Source organism: Aristolochia californica, unplaced genomic scaffold (assembly GCF_029961685.1).
Source record: "Aristolochia californica isolate CCGP_79_NKW_82.1479 unplaced genomic scaffold, dmAriCali1.0.hap1 SCAF_1, whole genome shotgun sequence".
In the NCBI taxonomy this organism is placed as follows: Eukaryota; Viridiplantae; Streptophyta; class Magnoliopsida; order Piperales; family Aristolochiaceae; genus Aristolochia; species Aristolochia californica.
In genome coordinates, this window is record NW_027181770.1 from 56,796,603 (window position 1) to 56,820,220 (window position 23,618).

At 35.5% G+C, this 23,618-nt stretch overlaps 2 protein-coding genes across 2 annotated transcripts; both read right to left on the reverse strand.

Annotated features, from left to right (window-relative positions):
* Nucleotides 1-6,295: 6,295 nt before the first annotated feature.
* On the reverse strand, nucleotides 6,296-8,857 carry LOC137962572 (glycine-rich RNA-binding protein 2, mitochondrial-like). Its single transcript, XM_068809525.1, has 5 exons — nucleotides 8,704-8,857; nucleotides 7,366-7,528; nucleotides 7,166-7,234; nucleotides 6,797-6,900; nucleotides 6,296-6,690 (listed from the first exon to the last, which is right to left on the reverse strand). The coding sequence occupies exons 2-5, from the start codon at nucleotides 7,490-7,492 to the stop codon at nucleotides 6,571-6,573; spliced, it is 420 nt and encodes a 139-aa protein (XP_068665626.1). The 5' UTR covers nucleotides 7,493-7,528; nucleotides 8,704-8,857; the 3' UTR covers nucleotides 6,296-6,570.
* Nucleotides 8,858-15,968: 7,111 nt separating this feature from the next.
* LOC137962582 (aquaporin SIP1-2) lies at nucleotides 15,969-21,169 on the reverse strand. The gene is made up of 3 exons (XM_068809537.1): nucleotides 20,396-21,169; nucleotides 19,962-20,234; nucleotides 15,969-16,336 (listed from the first exon to the last, which is right to left on the reverse strand). The coding sequence occupies exons 1-3, from the start codon at nucleotides 20,687-20,689 to the stop codon at nucleotides 16,184-16,186; spliced, it is 720 nt and encodes a 239-aa protein (XP_068665638.1). The 5' UTR covers nucleotides 20,690-21,169; the 3' UTR covers nucleotides 15,969-16,183.
* Nucleotides 21,170-23,618: the final 2,449 nt, after the last annotated feature.

The following is a 23,618-nucleotide window of genomic DNA, read 5'->3' on the forward strand; positions in this document are numbered from 1 at the left end:
GATTGTCGGTGCGTCAATGGGCAAAACGCGTTTCAGTTTTCACCCTCTTCTTCTCTCGATTTGGATCGAACAAACCATGCTTATCCTCTCTGATCATCTTGTGCGGCTCCATGACGCGATCTCTACTTTTTTTTTTTTTTTTTGTTGTGATTGAACTGCGGAAGAGAAAAATAGTGAAAAAAAAATCCAATACGTTTCTTCTTCTTGACTATTTTAGATAAAGAGAGGACGAATCGGGGGGCGGGAATTGTTTCCCATTTCATTGTTGGTGACTGGAGACAGCTGGATTTGATGGATTTCCAATTTTTTCATCGTCTCTTCTTTGTCATCTACTTAGTTACAGCTGCGGCCTGCATTGAAAAACAGGCAGGATTGCAGGAATCGGGCATTTTACTTCTTTTATTGTAAAGGTGACGTGAGGACGGTTGGCCCCGTTGGCTCTGGTCCACCTCCAGCTCTCAAACCTTCTCAATGAACTCCAAATTCTTCAATTGAGCTACCAAAATGTAGCCAAAGTTGATCCTTCATCTGAATCAGTTTGTAAAGAGGCATAATTGTAATTAAATCAACACACAAGTAATATTACAATAATTCAATTTCCGACTCCGATCTCTGAAGTTACTCCTCTAATTCGATCTCCCTTGAGTTTGATTAGTGCCTAAAAATGAACTAGAATGGCTTGTTGGGTATTGGTGTTGGTTGCTTCTTTCATGTCCTCCTTTGTTGTGAGTCCTACATTGCTACATTTTTCAATTGTAGTTGTTTATTAAAACACCTCCATTGGTAAGTTACAAAAGTGCAACCTTCATTATCATTTTTATTTGAAGGTGGTGAATTGGTTGGCTTCTTGGGAATGTCTTGTGTGGAATTTGGGGGGTGTGCTTTAGTGGTGATCATGACATGAAAATGAGTCAAAGATTATTAAATGTGGCTTCACTTTTCTTATTCAAGTCTTGTTTTTTTTAGATGTTTTTTTTTTATAAATACTGGGTTTGAGGCAATAAGATCATCTTCATTATCGATAATGATGTGACTCTAGGTTGCCAATTGAAGGGTTTTATCCTTTAAAAAAAACACTTTCTTATTGGGTGTCGGACTATCCTATGAGATTTGTAGTAGTTGGGATCATTGGTCTTCTAACATCCATCAACATTTTAGGTTTCGGTGACTATTGCAACTACTTTTCTAATAATTGTTTATATGCATCGACCTTTCGAGGGGCTACTTCATGCATCAAGATTTACTTGAACTAGTATGCAATAAAAAATAAGAGCTTTGGTTTCTACTTGCCGGAATATAGGACTATAACAAAGAGATTTTTATGTTTTGTGGAATGCATCCAACATTCTAGGCATGTCAGATTTGGTAGCAAAGACTTTTCTTACCTCTTCTATGTTGGAGTTCTATTGTCTACTTCTATGAGCATCATTTAAGTGTGATTTTTTTTTATTGCTTGGAATTTTGGCAGGTATGATAGCATTGGGGGTATGGACTCTTTGGAAGAATCTCTTGTGGGAATCTTCAAGTCCTCCATTTCTACTTTATCTTTCTTATCGGGGTGGTCCATGGAAGTTTTTCCCTCACCTTTTTGCTCAATGAGGGTCTTTATTGTTGGTCTTTGTTGATTTCAGGATTCCATAATATTAAGGTCTTCATTATCGATAATGATGTGACTATGGGTTGCCAATTGAAGGGTTTTATCCTTTAAAACAAAACACTTTTCTATTGGGTGTCGGACTATCCTATGAAATTTGTAGTAGTTGGGATCATCGGTCTTCTAACATCCATCAACATTTTAGGTTTCGGTAACTATTGCAACTACTTTTATAATAATTGTCTATATGCATCAAGACTTGAACTAGTATGCAATAAAAAATAAGAGCTTTGGTTTCTACTTGCCGGAATATAGGACTATAACAGAGAGATTTTTATGTTTTGTGGAATGCATCCAACATTCTAGGCATGTCAGATTTGGTAGCAAAAACTTTTCTTACCTCTTCTATGTTGGAGTTCTATTGTCTAATTCTATGAACATCATTTAAGTGTGACTTTTTTTTATTGTTTGGAATTTTGACAGGTATGATAGCATTGGGGGTATGGACTCTTTGGAAGAATCTCTTGTGGGAATCTTCAAGTCCTCCATTTCTACTTTATCTTTCTTATCGGGGTGGTCCATGGAAGTTTTTCCCTCACCTTTTTGCTCAATGAGGGCTTTATTGTTAGTCTTTGTTGATTTCAGGATTCAATAATATTAAGGTCTTCAGCCTAGAGTGTAGGAGAAAAGACGAAAGGAGGAGAAGAGAAGAAGTGAAATGAGGTTAATGAAGAGAGGGTAAGAACGGATGTAGGAGAGAGAGAGAGAGAGAGGAGACAAAAAGGAGAGAATAAGGGTGGTGGAAGATATCCAAACCCTCCCCTTTAACTTTTATTTATAGATGTCAAAAGTACATAAATTACAAGTATATTCTTCAGCCTAGATAGAGTGAAGAAAAGACAAAAAAAAAAAAATTACAATAATGTCACCTAAGCTAATTTATGACTCTCAAGATGATGGTGGAAAAACAATGTATATCCCCAACTTGTTACATGTAGTGGAGAGAATTTTGGAATTGACTGACTTCATGAATATATCAGCAAATTGTCTATGAGTTGAGACATGTTTAAGGCTTATGATTTTTTATTGCAACTTTTTTCTCATAAAGTGACAATCCACTTCGAAATGTTTAGTTCTCTCATGAAACACTAGGGTGGAAGCAATATGGATTGTTGTTTGATTATCACAATAGAGTTTCATAGGGCCTTCTTTGTGAAATCTCAATTCAGCAAGAAGGGATTTAATCCATAATGTTGATTTCAGGATTCCATAATATTAAGGTCTTCAACGTAGAGTGTAGGAGAGAAGAAGAAATGTGGAGAGGAGAAGTGAAGTGAAGTGAAGGAAGAGAGAGAGAGAGAGAGAGAGAGAGAGAGAGAGAGAGAAAGATGGACACGTAGAGGAGAGAAGAAAGGGGAGAAAAAAGGGTTGTGTATGTTATACACACCCTCCCCCTTAACCATTACTTATAAATGTCAAAAGTACATAAATTATAAATATACCCTTCACCCTAGAAAGATTAAAGAAAAGACAAAAAACATAAAATATTTACAATAATACCACCAAAGTTTGTCTATGATCTTCAACACTCTCCCTCAAGTTGGTGGTAAAAAAACTTTGCATAACCCCAGCTTGGTGCATGCAGTGGAGAGAATTTTGGAATTGACCAACTTTATGAACATATCAGCAAGTTATCTATGAATTGAGACATGTTTAAAGCTTATGATTCTAGCTTGCAACTTTTCTCTTACAAAGTGACAGTCCATCTCAATATGCTTGGTTCTCTTATGGAAAAGTCCACCTCATGAGTTTATAATTTGAAATTAGACTACTAAGAGGCATTGTATATTAGTATGTATAAGCAAGTAATCATAACATGTTCTTGATCAAGTTGTGTAGGCAAAATGTTCCCTCTACACTTTTTATTGTGAAATATTTTAATGATTGTTGTTTAGGTGTTGAAAATCCTTTAGTGGGTGGGTCTAGGCAAGTGTGACCTAATGAGCCGTTGAAAATCCCTTATGGGTCTAGGTTTTGTGTAGCCTAGTTTGTTGTAATAAAATCCCCTAGTAGTTTTGGGCATTATGTAGCTCATTGCGCTAATTTTAAAACTCCCTTTCTAGGCAAAGATATAATTCACCTTGAAGCCTTTGAGTTGTAAGTGTTATTAGACTTATTTACATAGTGGATTCAACTCCAAGGTGCAAATAATTTGAAAGTGAACGTAGACACTTAACTTTGAATTGTAAAGCACTATAAATCTTGTGTGTTCATTGCATGATTGATTGCCCTAACATCAAAACCTTAAATTCATATTATGGTTGCAGAAAGAATTTTATAAAAAGGTATGAACGATGTAACAATGTAGTGGGGATTGGTGAGGTTGGGTGTGGTTGGAGCAATGTAGTATTTGACAAATCCCATTCCTCCACATACAACCAAGAGCAAACTGCTCTTTTTACTTTCAATTTGAGCAACCACTCATCTTAATCTGTCGAGGTTCACAAAGAACCTCAATCCAAGGCTACATGACTTTACAAGATAAATTCATGAAAAAAAATACAAGTTACTAGAACATACTAATTTAACTAAAAAAATACAAGTAACTTCAAGATCTCCTTAAATGAGGAGCCATTTGGTGTAAAATTGACTTTGGTGCATGAACCCAAATGATATGAAAGTATAGGCTTCAAAGAATTTTTCAATTGAGACACAAAATGAGCCAATAGGGGTGTACTTTTAGAGACAAAAAATTGACAAGTCATCTTTGGACGATTGGAAGGTTACCTAACCTCATGTCAACTTGAGGTAAACCCAACACTAAACTAATTTTCTAGAAGGGATCAAGGAAAATTGGTCTGAACTTAGGGTCTGTTTGGAACTCCTAGAAAAGGAAAAGAAAAAGAATTTGACCATTATTATTCCCAAAAATTGTTAGTAAAAAAGAGATAATGATCCAATTCCCCTTTTCACTATCTATTTTTGGGAATAATAATTACCAAATTCTCATTTTCTTTTATTTTTTTTATTTTTCATGGGGTTCCAAACAATCCCTTAAAGTCTTCCGAATAGAGAGAGAGACAGCTAAATACTAGCTAAATATTGTCCAGCTCAAGTTGATGCTGATGGGTGCCACTTTACCGCACCACACCTGCTTCAAAAGAGATTTGCTTCCTATAGTGCACCCTCCTCAAGATACAACTGACCCTCGTGTACTTACACAAACTCAACAACAACTTTTCCATTGCTCAAACTAGATAAAAAGGGATCCTTTTATCATTTTCTATAAAAAAAAACTGAGAAAATTGGCTCAAAACACATAACAGTGATTGGTTTTGTAAGAATGACTATATATCTGTGAGTGTGACTATCTCACATCATGCAAAGTTCTATTTATAGAGCTCTCTGTGTTGATTTGATTGTTCAAATCAATAACTGCACGATCTGAGTAACCACCGGATTTAACCATTCAGATTTATAATCACTTGATCTTGAGATTAGTAACTGCATGGCATAACACTCAAATCTGTGATAACTTGACCTGATGGTTTAGATCAATAACCACTTTATCTGACCGTTTAGAAGTGAGTTTTAAACCCAACTCAATGTATAATCCATTGTATAATCCACTTGTGTTTAATAAGCTAATATAGTGAGAAAAAAGTTGGACTGAAACGATTTATAAATCTCCTCGGTGCCTTCCACAGTTCTAATCAAGGAGGAGATTCATTATCTCGACTTAGTTTTCGTGCTCCATAAATGGGTCTCTCAGATAAAGAGCTTTCCCAAGATAGGCCTCGTAGGCAAGAAGATAAGAAACTAGTTGATGAATTCAAAGCAGTAAAGCACGTTCTGGTTCAATACTGGAGGGGCATGGCGAGGAGTGCGGCTTTACTGTGAAAAGCTTGCTTAGTTTTCGTTCTCCTTAAATGTGTCTCTCAGATAAAGAGCCTTCCGAAGATAGGCATCGTAGGCAAGAAGATGAGAAACTAGTTCATGAATTCAAAGCAGTAAAGCATGTTTTGGCTCATTACTGGAGGGGGTATGGCAGAGAGTGCAGCTTTGCTGTGAAACGCTTGTTTTGTTTTCGTGCTCCTTAAATGGGTTCTCTCAGATAAAGAGCCTCTTCCGAAGATAGGCCTCTGGGCAAGAAGAGTAGAAACTAGTTGATGAATTCAAAGCAATAAAGCATGTGCTGGTTCATCTTTGGATGGAAATATGAAATTTTCAAATATAACCATTTTAATGCTAACAATTCGCTTTTCTCTAAAACAAAACTAAATATAACCTTGTTCATGCAATTATCAAATTTTGCTAATGTACTAGTAACAGGAGCGGTAAGGGGGTGGTGGCACTGCCCCCTACCATCCACCAAAATACAGAGAGGGTGGCCCTCCCCTCCTTTTTTTTCATGGAAGGGGGAAGGAAGGTGACCACCACTCTCTTTTTCACCCACCTTACTTCGCCTGGCAAGGTCTTTCTCACACTCGAGTCAAGATATTACCCCTTCAGCATGTATTAAACCAGATGTCTGGCTAACCTATCTAAAAAGATGACCAAGTTCTCACCTTGGCCAAACTTGTTACAGTGTACTCATCTGCAACAAATTTGTAAAACCAATGCACGCCATCGCCTTGTATTTACTAAAATGTTGTCAAACATACAGGTCAAGCACGACACATCATATTCAGTAGCACTGCATTGCACTCAACTTTTCATGGATTAAACAAGGCGAACAGTGAACAATATTACTGTACACCAAGACTGCCTCATTTTCACCACAGAGGAGTGTACCATGTTCAATGTTTGAAACTATATGATGCCGAATCCCAGACAAGTATCTTTAGGTAAAAGTAAAAACCTAGCCAAACCACTACAAACAATTCAAATCTCTTACTCAGTTCAAAATTTCCAGCTCTAACACAAAGTAGACCGGAAGTGATACCAGAGCAACCATAACTGCAGAAGCCAAACACTTAAAAACTGCCACCAGCATCTCCATCACCATATCCTCCACCACCACCATAGCCACCCCGAAACCCACCGCTAGGTCTATCATTTGCATAGTTCACTCTGATGTTTCGACCGTGGAGTTCCTGATAACAAGAATATGAAAGAAAATCACTATCATCCATTCACTAAAATTTTGCCTTCTAACTTTACCCAAAAAGATAAATCAGAAAAAATCAGTAAATAATTAACCTGTCCATCCATGCCTAATGCAGCAGTAGCAGCCTCAGTTGTTGCAAAATTCACAAAACCGAAACCCCTAGACCTCCCGGTGTCTCTATCAGTGATTACCCTTGCTGTATCAAAAAGAACAGAAAATAATCTTACTTCCCTTGCAATTTTTTTCCTTATACATCAAAGGAAAAAGAAACGATCAGAGTGGAGGTTCTATTTTAACCTTATAAATCAAAACATAGAAAAAATCCACTTCTATTTTCACCACATAAACAGAAATGCAAAAAACCTACTTCTACTTGCACCACATAAACCAAAACAACATACAGCAAAAACCTACCTCTGCTTTCACCACAAAAACTAAAACAACATACAGAAAAAACTTACCCTCAACTACATCCCCAAAGCTGGTGAAAGCATCCCTGAGGGTCTGATCATCTGTCCCCCATGAGAGTCCTACAAGACAGAAAAAGGGAGAAATCAAATAAGAAATGTAACACACGACCTCAAGTCAACCAATTCAATTTGTTTGTATATACAATTTAACCAAACAGATGATCAACTGTAGTAACGAACAAGGTTTATACCACCAACAAAAAGCTTTGCTGATGACATGGCACGAATAGCATTAAGCATGGATGCAGGTCCAGCAGAGACACTGTTGGATGCAACAGACTGCCTGACAAGGCCACCAATCCGACTGCAGAATGCCATAGCTCAGTTAATGGATAACTGTGCTCCCCTTAGCACCTGTTGAAGAACAGGAGAAGATCAAGACAATTAGTACAACGAGCAATATATCGTATTCATTAAGAAAGGTAACTGCCCACTTGGAAAGAAAGGTAACTACCCACTTGGAAAGAAAGGTAACTACTTCTAGATATCTACTCATACAATAAATCCAACTATTGTATAATCCAAACTTGTTTTCTCTGATCTACTGCATCTTACATTGCATTTCCCACCTTAATTAGGTTGACTAAAGGACCAATAATAAATGTGTATAGTAGCAACATACAGTTTCAGTAAAAAAAAAAAGGTAATCAAATTCAAATAAGTTAAAAACGTCAGCAGAAGAAAAATTCTTAGTCAAATAGGTATCCATTATCTTGAAGCACTACTCCTAGTTCAGTCAAATAAGAAATATTACAAGATAACCATGAGATAAAAAGAAATATAATGTTATAACCATGAGACGAAAAGAAATGTAACGAGATAACAATGAGTGAGGGAGTAAGATGAACCAAAATACTTATGGATCACATAGCATAGGGGCAACAGCAAATAGCTACAAAGCAGCTATCCCCAAGCAGTTCAAAATGACAAACAAGTCAAATCATGGAGCCTGACTAAGAGACGGCACCACCACTATAATTTTTTGTGAAATGAGAAGCATCCATCAAGCATAAAGGCCTGATATCCAAAAAATAGGAGTTACAAAACAAAGGTTATAATTATTGTTGGTTACAAGACAAATATTGCCCACTATGTTGTATCAAAATCACAAGGAATTCATAATCGAATTCCTCCATAGTAAAAGCAGAGAATAGCCTACAAAATATCGTAAGCAACGGGACTTTTCTAGGATGAAGAAGCCTCACTGAGGCCTCCGATATCAATATGATAATCATAAACAACTAAAAAGATACACTCCCAGAATATTTCATCTTGAAAATAAAATTACTAACAGTTAGAACGACATAAACGCAGAAAAACAAAAATCTATTTACACCCAAACGCAAAACATCCACTATATCACATCATCATAGCCACACAACAGAAACTAAAATCAGAAGATCCACATAACAACTCAACATTACGACATCCAAAAAGAAAAGGAACACATGAGCTACCCGGTCATGGAAATAAAAACTGACTAAAAGAAAACGTAAAACAATAACGAGACAAAGAAGAGGCAGCCGTACAATTGAGATCGCAAAAAAGAAGCTGAAGGGTTTCCTCCCTAGGATGAAGAAGCCTCACTCAAAAGGTCGGCGAGGAAATGCAGGGGTTTAGGGTTTTGGGGGTCTCGTATTGAGACAAAGCATTGCTCTTATAGCCGGCGGTGAGGGAGAAAAAATCTTCTGCTCTGTGGTGAGCTGGACAAGTGGACCGCAGTGACCTAAAAGACAAGTCCACTTAGCATGTTTTATATTTTTATGTTAAATTTAAATGTGATTTTTAAATATAGGAGATATAAGAATAATTTTTAAACACAGTCATTTGAATAAAAATAAAAGTAAGAAAAATATTTTGTACCTAAACTATTAAAAAATTTATGAAACTAATTGTTAAAAATAATTTTTATCCTATAAATAATTTGAAAATAAAATAATAAAAAGAGGAAATTGACAATCGCCCCCCCTTTCTCCTTTGTTTGATAAGTCACTCTAGGGTAGGGATGGCAACAAGCAAAGGACATAACAAGTAAGGATATTCAATTACCTATTTTGATTATCCACAATCTATGTTCTAGTTGTTTTAAATCCGACTTCAAATTCTGTTTTTTGGTACGATTCTTTGGAATAATTTGACTGCCTTGTGTTCTCAATCAGTCGAGTAATTTGACTCTTTGTACTTTCGGCCATGCATGCCATGCACGTTAATGTTAAAGTGTTGATCTAAGCTCTCCAAATTCGTTGTTTTCATAGATGCATAATTTTCATCTTTTGCTCTCCCTTTTCTTGAATATTGTGATCACATAAAAATAACCACAACATGTGGTATAAAATATCTCTTTCTTGTACTTCCTCTTCTACTTCTTCTTCTACTTCTCTCCTTCAAACTGGGGATAAAAATGACATAAAGGCCCAGCTTAGAAAAAACATAATATGCAAGAAGAAAATCACTCCTACTTGTATGACAAAACTCCATACACCAATTAAAACAGCTATAGCCTAGAACACACTCCGTTCAATTTTAAAGGTAGAAAAACAACACAACTTTATAGCACAACAAAGAGACTGTTCACTTTTTAAGGGTAGCTCAAACACAAATCACCTCTTGGGTAAAAAATAAAAAGAGTTTATTCAAACTGGATGTTAGACACACTCTTATACTTTTAGGTAGTTGGTCTAGGTATTACTTTGAAGTGATAAAAATGCAAAATCATAAATTGAAGAAATGCTAGAGGAAAACAACATTAACAGGAAGGAGATGACTATGTAACACTCATACTTCCAAACACATCTAGAATGTGACCTTTATTTAAAAAAAAAAAAAAAACTAGGGGAGACTAATTTAATAAGTTTGACCAAGTATAACTTTTTTATGGTGACCACAAGTTTTTGGAGTTGATAATGCAGAAGATACTCAACCAAGTAATAAAAATGCAAAACATGAAAACAACATAGAAGCATGATATTGCACACCTTAAATGAGCACATCATGACTAAGTCTGACCAAAATTCTCTGATTAGAAGAGAAATTTGGCTAAAAAATTATGAATCTAGGAGAAAATGAAATGCAATTCTCGTCAATCCATGGAGAGATAATAGGAGAGAAAAAGGAAAAGGAAATTTTTTCAACAAAACTAATCTTTAGTACTTCTAATATCAATATCTACCAGAATATAGCTCAAAATCACAAAAAAACTTTATTACATAAGACACTAGACTCAAAGATCTTTACTTTTATATCTAATTTGACATAACAAAAAAGCTTTTTTTTATAACCACATGATTTGATTTTTTGTGTAGCATGACCCATTGCCAATTTCAATGAGAATACCTCCTTATATGTAGATTAGATTGACATGAAAATTACTCATTTTAAAACTAGACTTTGATATGTTTCATTCAAGTATAATTTTTTCATTAAATATACTTCTTTTGAGAAAAATAATTTGATAGATTTTAGACTCTATAATCTAGACAAACTGAGTATTCTTTATTCTTTTGGCCAGCATGACCATTGACTCTTCAAATATTAGTATCTCCCTCTAAAAAACTCAGATTGAGAATAAGTTTAATAGATTAGAAAATACACATACATATATTTATTTTGATATGTAATTCTTCATATAAAGTCTCGTTCTTTTTGTCTAACTATTGCTTCAAATATCGATCCTAAAATTCTTTTAGCATTGGAAAGTAAACTCAATATCTTTTTTTGAATATATAATTTCCAATATTAAAATTTCATTATGGAGGTTATAATGCCAAGGAAACAATGGATATTAGGACTAGAAAGAAAAAAAAAGGTAGAATAAAAACTTAAACTACTAGATATAATAAATCAAAAAAGGATCACATTATTTCTGTGGGTTGACCAAGTCCTTTGATACCATGTTGAATTTCTAAAAAAGATAATACTTCACAGACTTGTTTTAATTTGAGTACAATGAGCCTATATTTATAATAGAGGAAACAATTAGAATCAAATTATAATTAAACTATATTTATCCTAGTTACACCCAAAATTAAACATTAAAAAATAAGTCCTTGAACAATTGAGCAATTGAACATAAATATAAGACTAATATAACTAAAATATTTTTATCTTTGACTCTCCTGTAAAACCTACTTCCATGAAACACCTCTGAGACTTCTTGTTGTTAAAGCGTTGTAATATTTTTCCATACCTGCTCTTCAATGACATTTAACCTAGTCATCTATTCATGAAGATGATCCCTCTCATCACAAGTGGTTGATAAATAGTACAGAAGAATCTATTGCCCATAACATTGTTCACTTGGATACAACCAAGTATATATGGGAAACATGTTCAAAATTTTACTCTACTCCTGATAGTCTTCAAAATATTTATGAAATTTTTAGGAGATATATACAACGAAATAAGGTGATAACCTTCATGAGTATTTTGCCATATTCAAAGACCTTCTACAAGAATGTAAAGTTGCTCACCCATATTCCACCAACATAGCTACTCGAGAAAAACAAAGAGAAGCCCTTGTCTCTGCCATCTTTCTTGAAAATATAAAACCTTATCTAGATGATACTAAACCTCAGGTTCTTAGCTCTTCTGCTAGACCCTCCTTCCATGATGTGGATATTGTCATGCTTAGGATTCCAACCAAGGATCCACATCTCAATCAAATCAAGTTAAAAATTCTGCCATGTTCTCCCAAGGGGGAATGACAACAATCGTAGGGAATGACAAAGATGTGGTAGGTCAAGTGGGAGAGGTAGAGGAATAAGTGGTGGTGATTCCACTTATAATTCTTCAAGTTATGGTCAAAATAGAAAGCATACTTCATGTGGCCTAAGCAATCATGTGGAAAAGTGCTAGAACGTACATGAAAAAACAGATTCTCTAAAGCTAATCAAACCTCGATTACTACCACATAAACCAATCAAGAAGTGTCCTTGGATGTTTCAAAAGGAAAGATGGTTTTTACAAAAGAAGATTATAATCTATTGCAAAAACTAAAAACCTAATAGTTGCTACTAGTAGTACCTTTTTTTTTTCATGTTCCAGTTTTTCACCATGGATCATTGACTCTTGAGCCTCTGAACATCTTACTGGTAAAATTAAAAACTTGTCCTCTTTATCTCATTGCACTATTGATCGATTTGTATTTATTGCAGATGGCTCCCAAACCAAAGTTCAAGGTGCCAGTACTTCTATTATAACCTCCTCTCTCTCACTCACTAATGTTTTATTTGTTCCACAATTACCATTTATCTTATGTCCATTATCCAATTAACCAAGAAACTTAACTATTTTTCCTTCTCATTGTGTATTTTAGGAGAACGAGATGAAATAGGTGATTAGTGATACCTATGAGAGAGGAGGTCTCCACCTTCTAGACTCAATAATTTTGACAACCATAACAACAACAAATCAAGAAATTGTGCAGTGGCATAACTGACTTGGGCATCTTGTGTTCTCAAGTTTACAAACATTAGTTCCATCCTTTAAATCCTTTACTAAATTATCATGTGAGTTTTGTGAGTTTGGGAAGCATCACAAATTTTTTTTTTTACCCAGGGAAGACAAAGTGGCTTATAGTTTTTTTCTTTAGTTCATTTCGATGTATGGGGACTAGTCAAAGTACCAAATATTTCTCAATCTAAGTATTTTGTGATATTTTTGGATAGTCATACTAGAGTTACTTGGTCATATCCAATGAAAGATAGATTAGAAGTCTTTACTATCCACAAAAAAAAAATCAGATTTTCAACTCAAACAATGCCAAAGAATATTTTTCCTCTCAATTTCAAGTTTTGGTCACAAGAGGCACATAGTCCATCAATCATCTTGTGTTTGCACCCCCAACAAAATGGAGTCTCTGAGATAAAAATAGACATCTTATTGAAGTAGCTAGAATACTCAAGTTATCCACGAATATCACCCAATATTATTGGTCATATGCTATCCTTACACTTGTTTTCTTATTAATCGCATGCCTTCAAGTGTTTTACTTGATCATACACTATTCTCAAAATTGTTCGTTGGTTTATCTCTTTTCTATTCAAAGTTTTTCTTTCTTTCTAAAATCGTGCAAAAGATCATAACCTTTTCAAAAAAAATTCCTTCTCATGATAATAAAAAAAATAGCCTCCACCGAGCCCTTTTTTTGAGTAATTATGCAAACATCAACATAAAATAGTTTTGAACGAATTTAATCATATTTTGATCATGATAATCCTCATATACAGCAAGAGGACAAGAAAGCTTCATCCACCATATGTTTTTCTAAGAGAGGAAAATCAAAACATGTGCTTAAATCCAACATATACTCAAACTAAGCACTTCAACATTTTCTTCAAAGTAAACCGAGCATAAAAGATCTTGTATAAGATGGAATAGTTATCTTTTAGAAGGATCAACCAACAAGCCTCTTACCGAGATCAAAACACTATCAAAAACATCTCATGAAAGGTAGAAAAGAAAACTTATCTTGCTTGCTTGTCGAGCCTTGCTTCACCAACCAATAAGTACACATGAAGCTTGACCAAACTCATTTAATTACCGCCTTAATATTAGGATCCTAAACTCATTCCTCTAATACCATGTTGGATTTAGGATCCTATGGTAAGGTCATTGACCAAAGTGGTAGGAGAGGAGAGGAAGAAGAAGAAGAGGAGAAGAAAGGAAAGGAAGAAAGAAGATAAGAAGAAAAGGAGACAAGGCTAGAGAGATGGAGTTTGAGAGAGCTTGGGAGAAGGGAAAAAGGTTAGGGACGAATTTGAGTGAAGAGAGGAAGGCTTGAATCCTCTACCCTTTACTTTAAGCCTCTATTTATAGTTTATGAGAGAGTGTTACGTTGACTATATTGCCCTTAGAGCTACAAATTTTCAAAATGAAAAGACATAAGTAGACATACATCATCTTACATAATTACACCCTTGTGCCATCATTATGAGATGAGCGCTTATTTACCCTTTGTGCCACCTCCTTGATGTGGACATGCATATTACCTTAATGCCACTTGAGGTGTCTTTCGACACAAAGCAAGATGCTCCTTCCCAAAGGACAATCCGCCAATAGTTCTCTAATGTTCAATGGAACAAATTATGCTTATTGGAAGATAAGGATGGAGTTTTTTCTTTAATCCATAGATTGAGACATTTGACATGTCACAAATAATGGATCATTTGACCTACATAAAATAATTGGTCGGGAAAAGGTCTCCATAGAATTTTGAGAACTCACTATGGAAGACAAGGAGCAACTCATGACAAATTCCTTGGTCATTAACCTTCTCCTATGTGTCTTAGGACCAAATGAGTTTAAAATGGTCTCAACTTATAAAATAACAAAATAAATTTGGCCAAGCTAGAAGTAACATATGAAGAACTACAATGTTCAAGGACTCTTGGATCAATCTTTTGATAGCCCAATATGATGAATTGAAAATGAAATGGGTAAATTAATTGTTGATATGACAAATTTTTCAAGGCATTTCTAAAGTCATGGGATATAAGAAATACCGGCATTCGTAAAAGCTTGGATCGGCTGTTAGGTATCCTCCCAATATATGAAATAGAATTGAAAGATAATGAAGAAGAACAACTGAGGAGGAAAAATCTTTATCTTAAGGCAAAATCTAGTGTTAATAAGCATACTAATGAAGATAGTTCTTGGGTGAGGTGACTTCATTACTAGATACCGACAAAAGATGTGAAGGAAGAAAAAGAACTTTAGGAAGGGACAATACAAAAGAAACAAAGATAAATCTTTAAAAAAGGGCTAACGTTTATTTTGAGTGTGGTAAGGCAGGCATACAATGAATAAACACCCACATCTTGAAGAAAGATTTTCATCCACAAGCATGGACCTAAAAAACAAAAAGAAGAAAGTATTGATCTCAGAATTTTTATACCTTTTTTAAAAAAATTTAGACACCTTGGAATTTCCAAGAATTTTTATGACATTCTTCTGAAAATTTTTAAATTTTTTCAGGGATTTTAAAAGAAATTTCACGAGATACAAATTTCTGGAACTTGAAGATGATGTTTTAGAAAAGACTTCCGGAAAACCAAGCGATGGTGGAAAAGCAAGAAAGAAAGGGAAACTTGTGTTTTTCTTCTTGTTATTTTTAGGATCAACAATGCACCAGTACATGTTTGAAAGGAAAAACCAGTGGAGACAGGAACCTTACAGAAGAGAAAAAAGATGGTAGTCTATAAGAATGCCATATGATATTTAAGTCGGTCCTTGGTCTCAACCTGTGCTGTGCTTCAAATTGCTTGCATCTTCCATAGTTCTTTTGGAGTAATTTAGCCAATTGAATGTGCAACAGAAAAGAAAGTGTAAAAAATACAAAGACAGGAAAAATAACCCAAAACGTAGAAACTATTACTCACATCCATAAATCATTTAATACAAAACAGTAAACCACACCAAGCAAGCTGGTGCCATTTTAACAGTTCAAGGTCTATGGACTTCAAAATTTCAAATATTTCAATTCTGTTCTATGCAACTAATATCAATTTTACTATTTGGTCATGTATCCATTCCAGTCATTTTTTTCAAATGCCATAAACAACTTTCTTTAAACTATGAACATATTATAAGAATAACTAAAAACTGTAGTGGTTTACCAAAGAAATGTTCCACAATCCTCCTGGCTGAGAGAAACAAGGATAGATTGTTATTGTCACAGAAGAAATCACAAATGCCAAGATGGCCTGTCTTGAATAGCAGCAGTTCCAGCATTGAAAGAGCAGAGCATCAAAATGATGAGAGGATTAGAAAAAAGAAAGGTTGAAACCACCAGAAGGGATTAATGAAACCACTTAATATTCCAACATTCCAGTACAAGAGCCTGCACCAAGGGCAGCAATGAAGTTTCATCTGGCAATAAACAGTTTTACTGAATAACCTCAGAAAGGTATACAACTTTTTGGAAATCTGGATGATTTAAGATCCAACCACAAACTAATTAATTATTTCTGCTAGTTAAGAATACCAAATTACGCTGCCACAGTCCAAATATTACGCTTTCTTCTGCTTCCCAATTGCAGGAGGTGGACACAGGTACCTGAATACCCAAGCAGCCAGAATTGCTCCTACGAAAGGGCAAATCCAGTACACATAAAACTGCTCCCATGTATTATGTCGATTGTACACATACGCCCACCCAAAGGCCTGCGAAACATAATTCAGACAAAACTTGAGAAGGCAAATTTGAGTGGAACCAACTAGCTGGAGGAAGAACAATCTGGAGACAATTTATTAGCTTCGACAATAAACAACCACTACGGCCATAAATAGAAAATAAAAATATTCACAAATATTGCCAATAGTTTCTTGTTAACAGGTTTTAACTGCAATAAATGATAATAATATCTCCAAGTCCTTTCATAATAACTAGAGAGAATCTACTGATAGGCATATGGCCCCTTTTGCTGAATTTATAAGCACAATCAAGCAAATATTAAAGAGAAGTAAAAAAAAAAAAAAAGGGAAAACAGAACTTTGCCTCTCTCTCTCTCTCTCTCTCTCTTCTTTTCTTTTAAATGTGTGTCGGCATGTATTGTTAACCGTCTTTTACTTAATGAACAATTTTTTTAACTGCACAAAGACAAAATAATCTCATAACAAGAACACTGCCAAGTGTACTGAGTTTTCATTTAAAGGAAAAGACATCATATATCCAGCGAACAAGTAACATATTCTTTAAAACTTCCTACCATCTGATCAACCCCTAGCAATCCCATATAAACATGAAGTGATATATTCTCGATAGATACGTATTAAAATTTAGCTCTTATAGTTGTATACGAAACCAGATTAAGGATAATACATATCCGTGATTAATAACGGAGTATGGTCCAGTGAGAGCAATAATCTGCATTGTATAAGGATGGAAACCAACTACAGAAATTAAGAATGAGAAATAAGATTTTACACAAGAAAGAGAGAGAGAGAGAGAGAGAGAGAGAGAATGAGAAAAAAGATCAAGCAAACTGTTCACTTATAAAGTGACACCTACTGTGGTTAGGTAACACTTAACCAAGTAACTTCTTCCACTTAAAATGAACCAACTTTTTTCGCCAATGACATTTTTAAGATCGAGATGAGAAATACAGACAAGAGTATCTCCCTTCAACTTTCACCAGTTCAACATGATCTATAAACTTGCATACCAAGCAGTTAATATTGTTAAATATAACCAGTATACACCAAGACGAGTTATCAAACTGCAACTTTTAATGTCATGCACATTTTTACGCAGTAGGATGAATGATATTCTTCATTGTTTACTTTTTTCTGTTTGTTTATTTTTAGTGAAAGCAAAAAGTTGGAAAGAATGACAAAGAAAGAAAAGAGAGGTGAGTAATAAACATTAAGTTCAAAGCCTAGATGCTCTGGCTGCCTAAAATAAAATAAACTCAAAAGGCACCTAATTCAGCAATTGTTAGGTAAATTTCCCAGTAAAACAAATAGAATACATAGTAATCTTCAGGTAAGAAGTCTAGAAGTTGCAGGTACAACAAATGTACATAGAGATACAGTGAGGAAATAACAAGTCAAAAATGCTTGAAAATTTATTGCCAAAATTTCCATTTTCCCTAAAAAATTATGAGAATAATTTACTAAAGATGTTAAACACAGTTTCTAAAGAAGAGGGAGAGCCTACAAATAAGATATAAATAGAGTTAAAATAATGATCACCCCTAAAAACAAATTTACCCATTATGCAATGGAAAGAAGACACTGATTATGTCCCTCTTAAGAAAACACCTATTATCAATTGACCATTTCCTTTTAGGGTCTAGGGTTAAGAGTAAGGGTTAGAGTATAGGGTTAAGGGTTTAGGGTTTGAACCTATTTTAGGGTTTTGAGGAAAAAAATCTTGTTTAATGCCACAAGATATATTTAAACAATTCAAGGAGTGCCAAGTGCTTACTAAGTAGGAAGACTCCACAAAAACTGCAGTCTTTAAACAAAGAAAAATCAGGCAAAATTATAAAGAGAACTTAAATATATGAATTATCAAATATTTTAACGCAAGAAACGTCCTTACCACAGGCCAAACTATCAAGATGGTTTTATTCTTGCTAGAAAAAAAAACAAAAGCAGATTAATTACTGCTTAACAATTCAGACTAGCAAAGTTCTTGCAGCCACCACAAGAAAGATGACCAGGGTTTCATAGATATTCATTGTCAAACTTAATAATTTTGATTAGCCAATCACTTTAATTGATTAACTTCCTCAACAAACTAAAGGTATATGTCTGAAAGAAACTTTAGTGTCATGAGATGAAACTCTTTGAAAGAAGTCTACCACTGTTTGCATTTTTATTTTTTTTTAAATAGTGCTGACTTATATTAAAAGGCTCAAAAGACTGTTTGCAATTTTTAAATGACAACTTGACCAAGCTAGCCAAATCATGTTGATTTCATAGAGTATAACGAGACCATTTCATTCAGCCGTAGATTAAATTCAGTACCATTTCATTCATAAGTAGGTTGAAACTCAGTTGATCTCTCTGGAAATTCATCGTTACTTATGATACCAAAACTCAACAAGTTACAAAAGTAGATTAGAAGTTTACACGATTTTCAGCTTTCACAATGTAATGGACAAAGATAAAAAATATAAGAAGACATCGAGCTATCCAAAAGAACAGGAAAAAAAAAAAACTCACTGGCCACGAATCCATTGTCACATTGATGAAAGTGATACATCCTCTATATAGAGAACCATTACAGAACCAATTATTACCAATAATTGCATTTGCATTTTTAATGTCATATATATATGAAGCACTGTCAAAGAAAGTCTCAACTTCAAAGAACAACAACAATGTCTATAAGTCCCAATTGGTTTCTAGCAAGACCTCTTACAAAGGACTGGTAATTGGGATACGGAATTGAAGGAATCAGAGATATTTGCATCACTATAAATCAGAAAATCGGGGAGATCCTTCCCTCATTACCAGGTCACCACCAACTTAAATGGATCCATTTCTATCAACCATTTTTTTCTTCAACTGTTCTACTTACCATTATCATTACCAGAAAACCAGCTGAAGTCCAACAAAGTTATCCATCAATTACTTTTGATGAAAAAGAAGGAATAATCATTTAAAAAAAAAAAGAAGGAATAAAAATATAGCTCTTGTGATAGATGTACTCATCTCATTTTCACTTTGACACACTGACTACACTAACCAAATATAATTTCTCTAAAACAGATGAAACATCTACGTAATGAACAAATTTCTTTAGAAATTGATTGATGAGAAGCATACCCTTGAGCAGATTATCACTGCAAGACCGCCTTGTGGGCTTTCATGGCAATCCTTATTCTTGTCTCACTTGCCTCATCAACCATATATATTTTTTTGAAATGCTTGTTGATCATATGACGGGAAGTACCATAACAAAACACAATTACAGAGAAAGAAACAAAGGACAAATATCCACAAGAACAGGATGAAGAAGAGAATTCAGTGGTACAATCCTCCATTTCAACACAAACAATGGCTATAGTTAGACATCTAATACAAGATGGAAAGAACCCATGGCTGATTCTCCTTATTTTAAAACCTCATAGTCTGATGAGAATAAATAAAGTGAAACCAATTTCATCCTCAAAACTCAATATACAATAACAACAATTTTCAACAGGCGGATTCATAGATGTCTCAGGCTACTAAACATCCAAAATGCAGCTTTCAAGGAAGAGATAATGAAAGAAAACGAAGGAAGATACCAGGATATCAAAGACATGAAAAACAGGAAGAGGATGAGAATACTCACATTGGCAGGATTCATGGAGGGTCCAGTATAAGTAGACCCCGTAATTACCAATGTCATAGTGGAGATGGCAAGCAAGAATATCTGAAGAAGAGTGTTCTTTGGACCCCTTAGTATTATGTAAAGAACAAGGAAAGTCATTAAAAAGGTTAAAACGCCTTCAGCAATGGCACCAGTCTGTAGGTCCACTTTTAATGCTGGTCCCCCAAGCATGTGTTTATACTGCAGAGGCATGTATTCCATGATTGCAGCAGCTCCGGCAACAGCCCCTGCTGTCTGACCAACCAAAAAATCTCATGTTAGGGAATGAAGGAGTCAAAATCAAGCCTAGCCTCCGCAGCCACTTAAACGAGGACAAGCATTTGAACGCAACCTTCAATATGAGTATACACGATGTAACATTTCTATAAACAAATAGAGAATAGAGGAGGAACCACCTGGGCAGGAAGACGAAGAGCCAACGAAGAGAGAGTGTCCCCTCCTACTCCCGCAGCGTAGAAGGAAGCAGATCCCGTGGGATTAAAAGTTGCCCCACCCAGCATTTCTCCGAGCGCGGTGAAGATCAGGAGCAAAAATGTCAATATGAGGACAGTTATAGCAAGCGTTGGACCTTGCCCATGGATATCGAGCGCCGATGCTACAACTGATGTGAGAGCGCCGAGCGTGGAGGAGCAAAATACCCACAAAAAGGTGATCACAGCGTCACCGATTGCAGTTTTCACGGCACCCATCTGTGCTTCTTGTCGTCTCTCTTCTCAATTTTCCTCTTTTTAATTTAAATTCTACACTTCTGAGCAATCTCTTTTTCTTCTTCAAACTATCACTCCCTCACTCTCTGCACGGAGGGATGATTAACCTACCCAAACTCCAGGAAGAAGAATAGTCAACACCCAACAGGTTCCCACAATCCACTAGCCGTATCGCGAGAAACGTCGGGTTGACCAACCTCGCCCTCGCCCAAGCCCGCGTTTGGAGTGAAACGAGGGACGCACGGGATGAGATAAGTTTCTGAAATCCAGTCTGTAATCAAGCACCCGAGCTCTTCTACCTTATACGGACTCTTACCTCCGTGCCAGAAGACGGGCTCCTCCTCCTATCGAACAAAAAGCACCACACCTACCAGAACCGGGCACGTTTCTGCTGCTGATTATCTGATTCCTATCCTTTCCATTTAAAATATGGTGACCATTTCTTAATCTGTTTAAGTTTTAAAATTTGAATCGAATCCGCTTGGAGATTCTCACTTAACTGACTTTTCCCATTGGCAATCACGCGCATAAATGATAATTTCTGAATTCCACACAAAGGACAGTAAGTCACTTGTTATGCTTTTGGACTGAATATCCAATCTGAGTTCATTGAGAACAGGAACGACATTTATATTAGGTTCTATAATGGTCGACGCCAGCGACCTGCCTGAGCGTCGGAGTTTTACACCCGACGGCCCTCATGTTCCTGTCTCTTTGAAAACGGGTTTGTCATTTTCTGATTCAAGCTTTTCACTGGATAGAACTTTGCGGGTCGTGGTCATCACAAAGTTAACTTTCTCATAAACAAAGAGAAGAAAAAAGTGAAAGGGGACTCAAAAGTGCAAAAGTTGAAATCAACAGGTATACTCCATTGTTTTTCAGTGAAGGCCAAATGCTACAGTACAGGCTCGTGAAAAAGCCTGGCCAATTACCGTTTATTTATTTGAGAAAAGATGAATTTACTAGGCAGACAAAGGATCCAAGAAAGACAGAGATACCGGGATGAACACCAGAGTTCGAGGGGAAAACCCGCATGGGTTGGGGAGCAATGAAGGGTTTTACCAAACCTAATCTGAACTCAATTAACCCTGACATTAACATAACCTAATAAATTTATATATCTTTTTAAAAAGTAAAACTATATATATTTAAAAAGAAAAGAGAGAACTTCTTTAATTTTGGAAGATTTTTTACTATTTATATTTATATTATATAACAATTCTTATAGATTAATTTTTTAAAAATGCATTATATTAAATGAATAATAGATTGGACCATGGGCCGCAACAAGGATGAGCAAAAGATTCAGGGATGCAACAGGGACAGGGTTGCAAGGAAGGGATCGGGTAAGGGTAAGTATCGGAGAGATTGTTTTTTTTTTTTTTTTAGTTCGAGATTTGGAGTTAAGGTTTGGGGCCGGATTTAGGTTTTCAAACACCAACTTCAACTTAAGTTGTGCACACCCCTAGTCAATATAAATGAAGCACTCAATGGAATTTTTATAGCATAAGTTATCCCTATTAATGAAAGCATTAAGCAAAAGTTGTGTACATTTTGCTTTTAAAAACTATACTTTGTTGTAAGTATGGTAAGTTAATATAAACACAAACATCAGACTTCGCAGTTGCAAGCATTGGAGAGAATCTTTTGCTTTCTCGAGAAATCTACCGGTCAAGGGCTCCTATATAAGTGTCACAAACATGCTAACATTGAGGGATTTGCATATGCAACTTAGGCCAATTCACAATGACGGAAAAGCCCACTTGAGGGTATTGTACTCTTCTTAAGAGAAACCTTATATCTTTGAGAAATATCAAAATGTAGTTGTTTGATCGAATGGGTCATGAAATGTTGTGGTGCAACCTCCTTTACTAAGTTCGAGTTTCGCATCACCACCCCTATGAAAATTCTACTATGACAACCAAATAACCATATGTATTGCCTCAAATCTAGTTTTTCATAAAAGAATAAAATATATTGAGATTGATTATCACTTTGTTTGAGAAAATTTGCAAGATAGAATCATAAGTATGGAACGCATTCCCTCCTTGAGTCTAGCCTAATATTTTAACAAGGCAGTTGCAACTAGGGGTAGCTTCAAACTGAGCCAGTTCGCGAGCGGCTCGAGTTCGAGTCAGTGCCGGCTCGGTTCGATTCGTTATCTCTCGAGCTTGAGATCCGAAATCAACTCGTTTAAATTAACGAGCCGAGCTCGACCAGAGACAGGTTCAGCTCGCTAGCTCGTTAATTTAACGAGCGGCGATTCGGGAATCGGGGGGATTTGTCACGTTGCGGGACTCCCTCCCATTCTGTCTCTGCGAATCTCCCATACTTCTTTGCCATTTCCCATGCTTCTCTGCCATTTCCATGCCGTTTCAGCATGATTTTCTCGCGAAAATCGTTGTCCGTCAGCAGGGATTCATGGGAAACGGAGGATTTTGGTCTTCAAATCCCTCATTCTCCCTCTCCCTCTTCGATTCCTCACTCTCTGTCAAATACTTCGATTTTTTCGTCTACGATTTCTTCTTCTTCCTCTTCGATTTCTTCATCCGAAGTTCTTCCTCGCCGACGAGACGAAAGCGGCTTCGTTTCAACAATGCTCCTTCATTATTGGAAAGGTTTTGGAGATATCCCCGAACAGCGAACACTCCCTATTTTTGTAAGTGTTGATTTTTTTTTTCATTTTTATCTTCTGTACGTTTTCTTCCTTTGCAATTTCGGTGTTAATTTTTTTTTTCATTTTTATCTTCTGTACGTTTTCTTCCTCTGCAATTTTGGTGTTGATTTTTTTTTTATTTTTATCTTCTGTATGTTTTCTTCCTCTACAATTTCGGTGTTGATTTTTTTTTTTTCATTTTTATCTTTTGTACGTTTTCTTCCTATGTGATTTCGATGTTGATTTGAGCAAAAC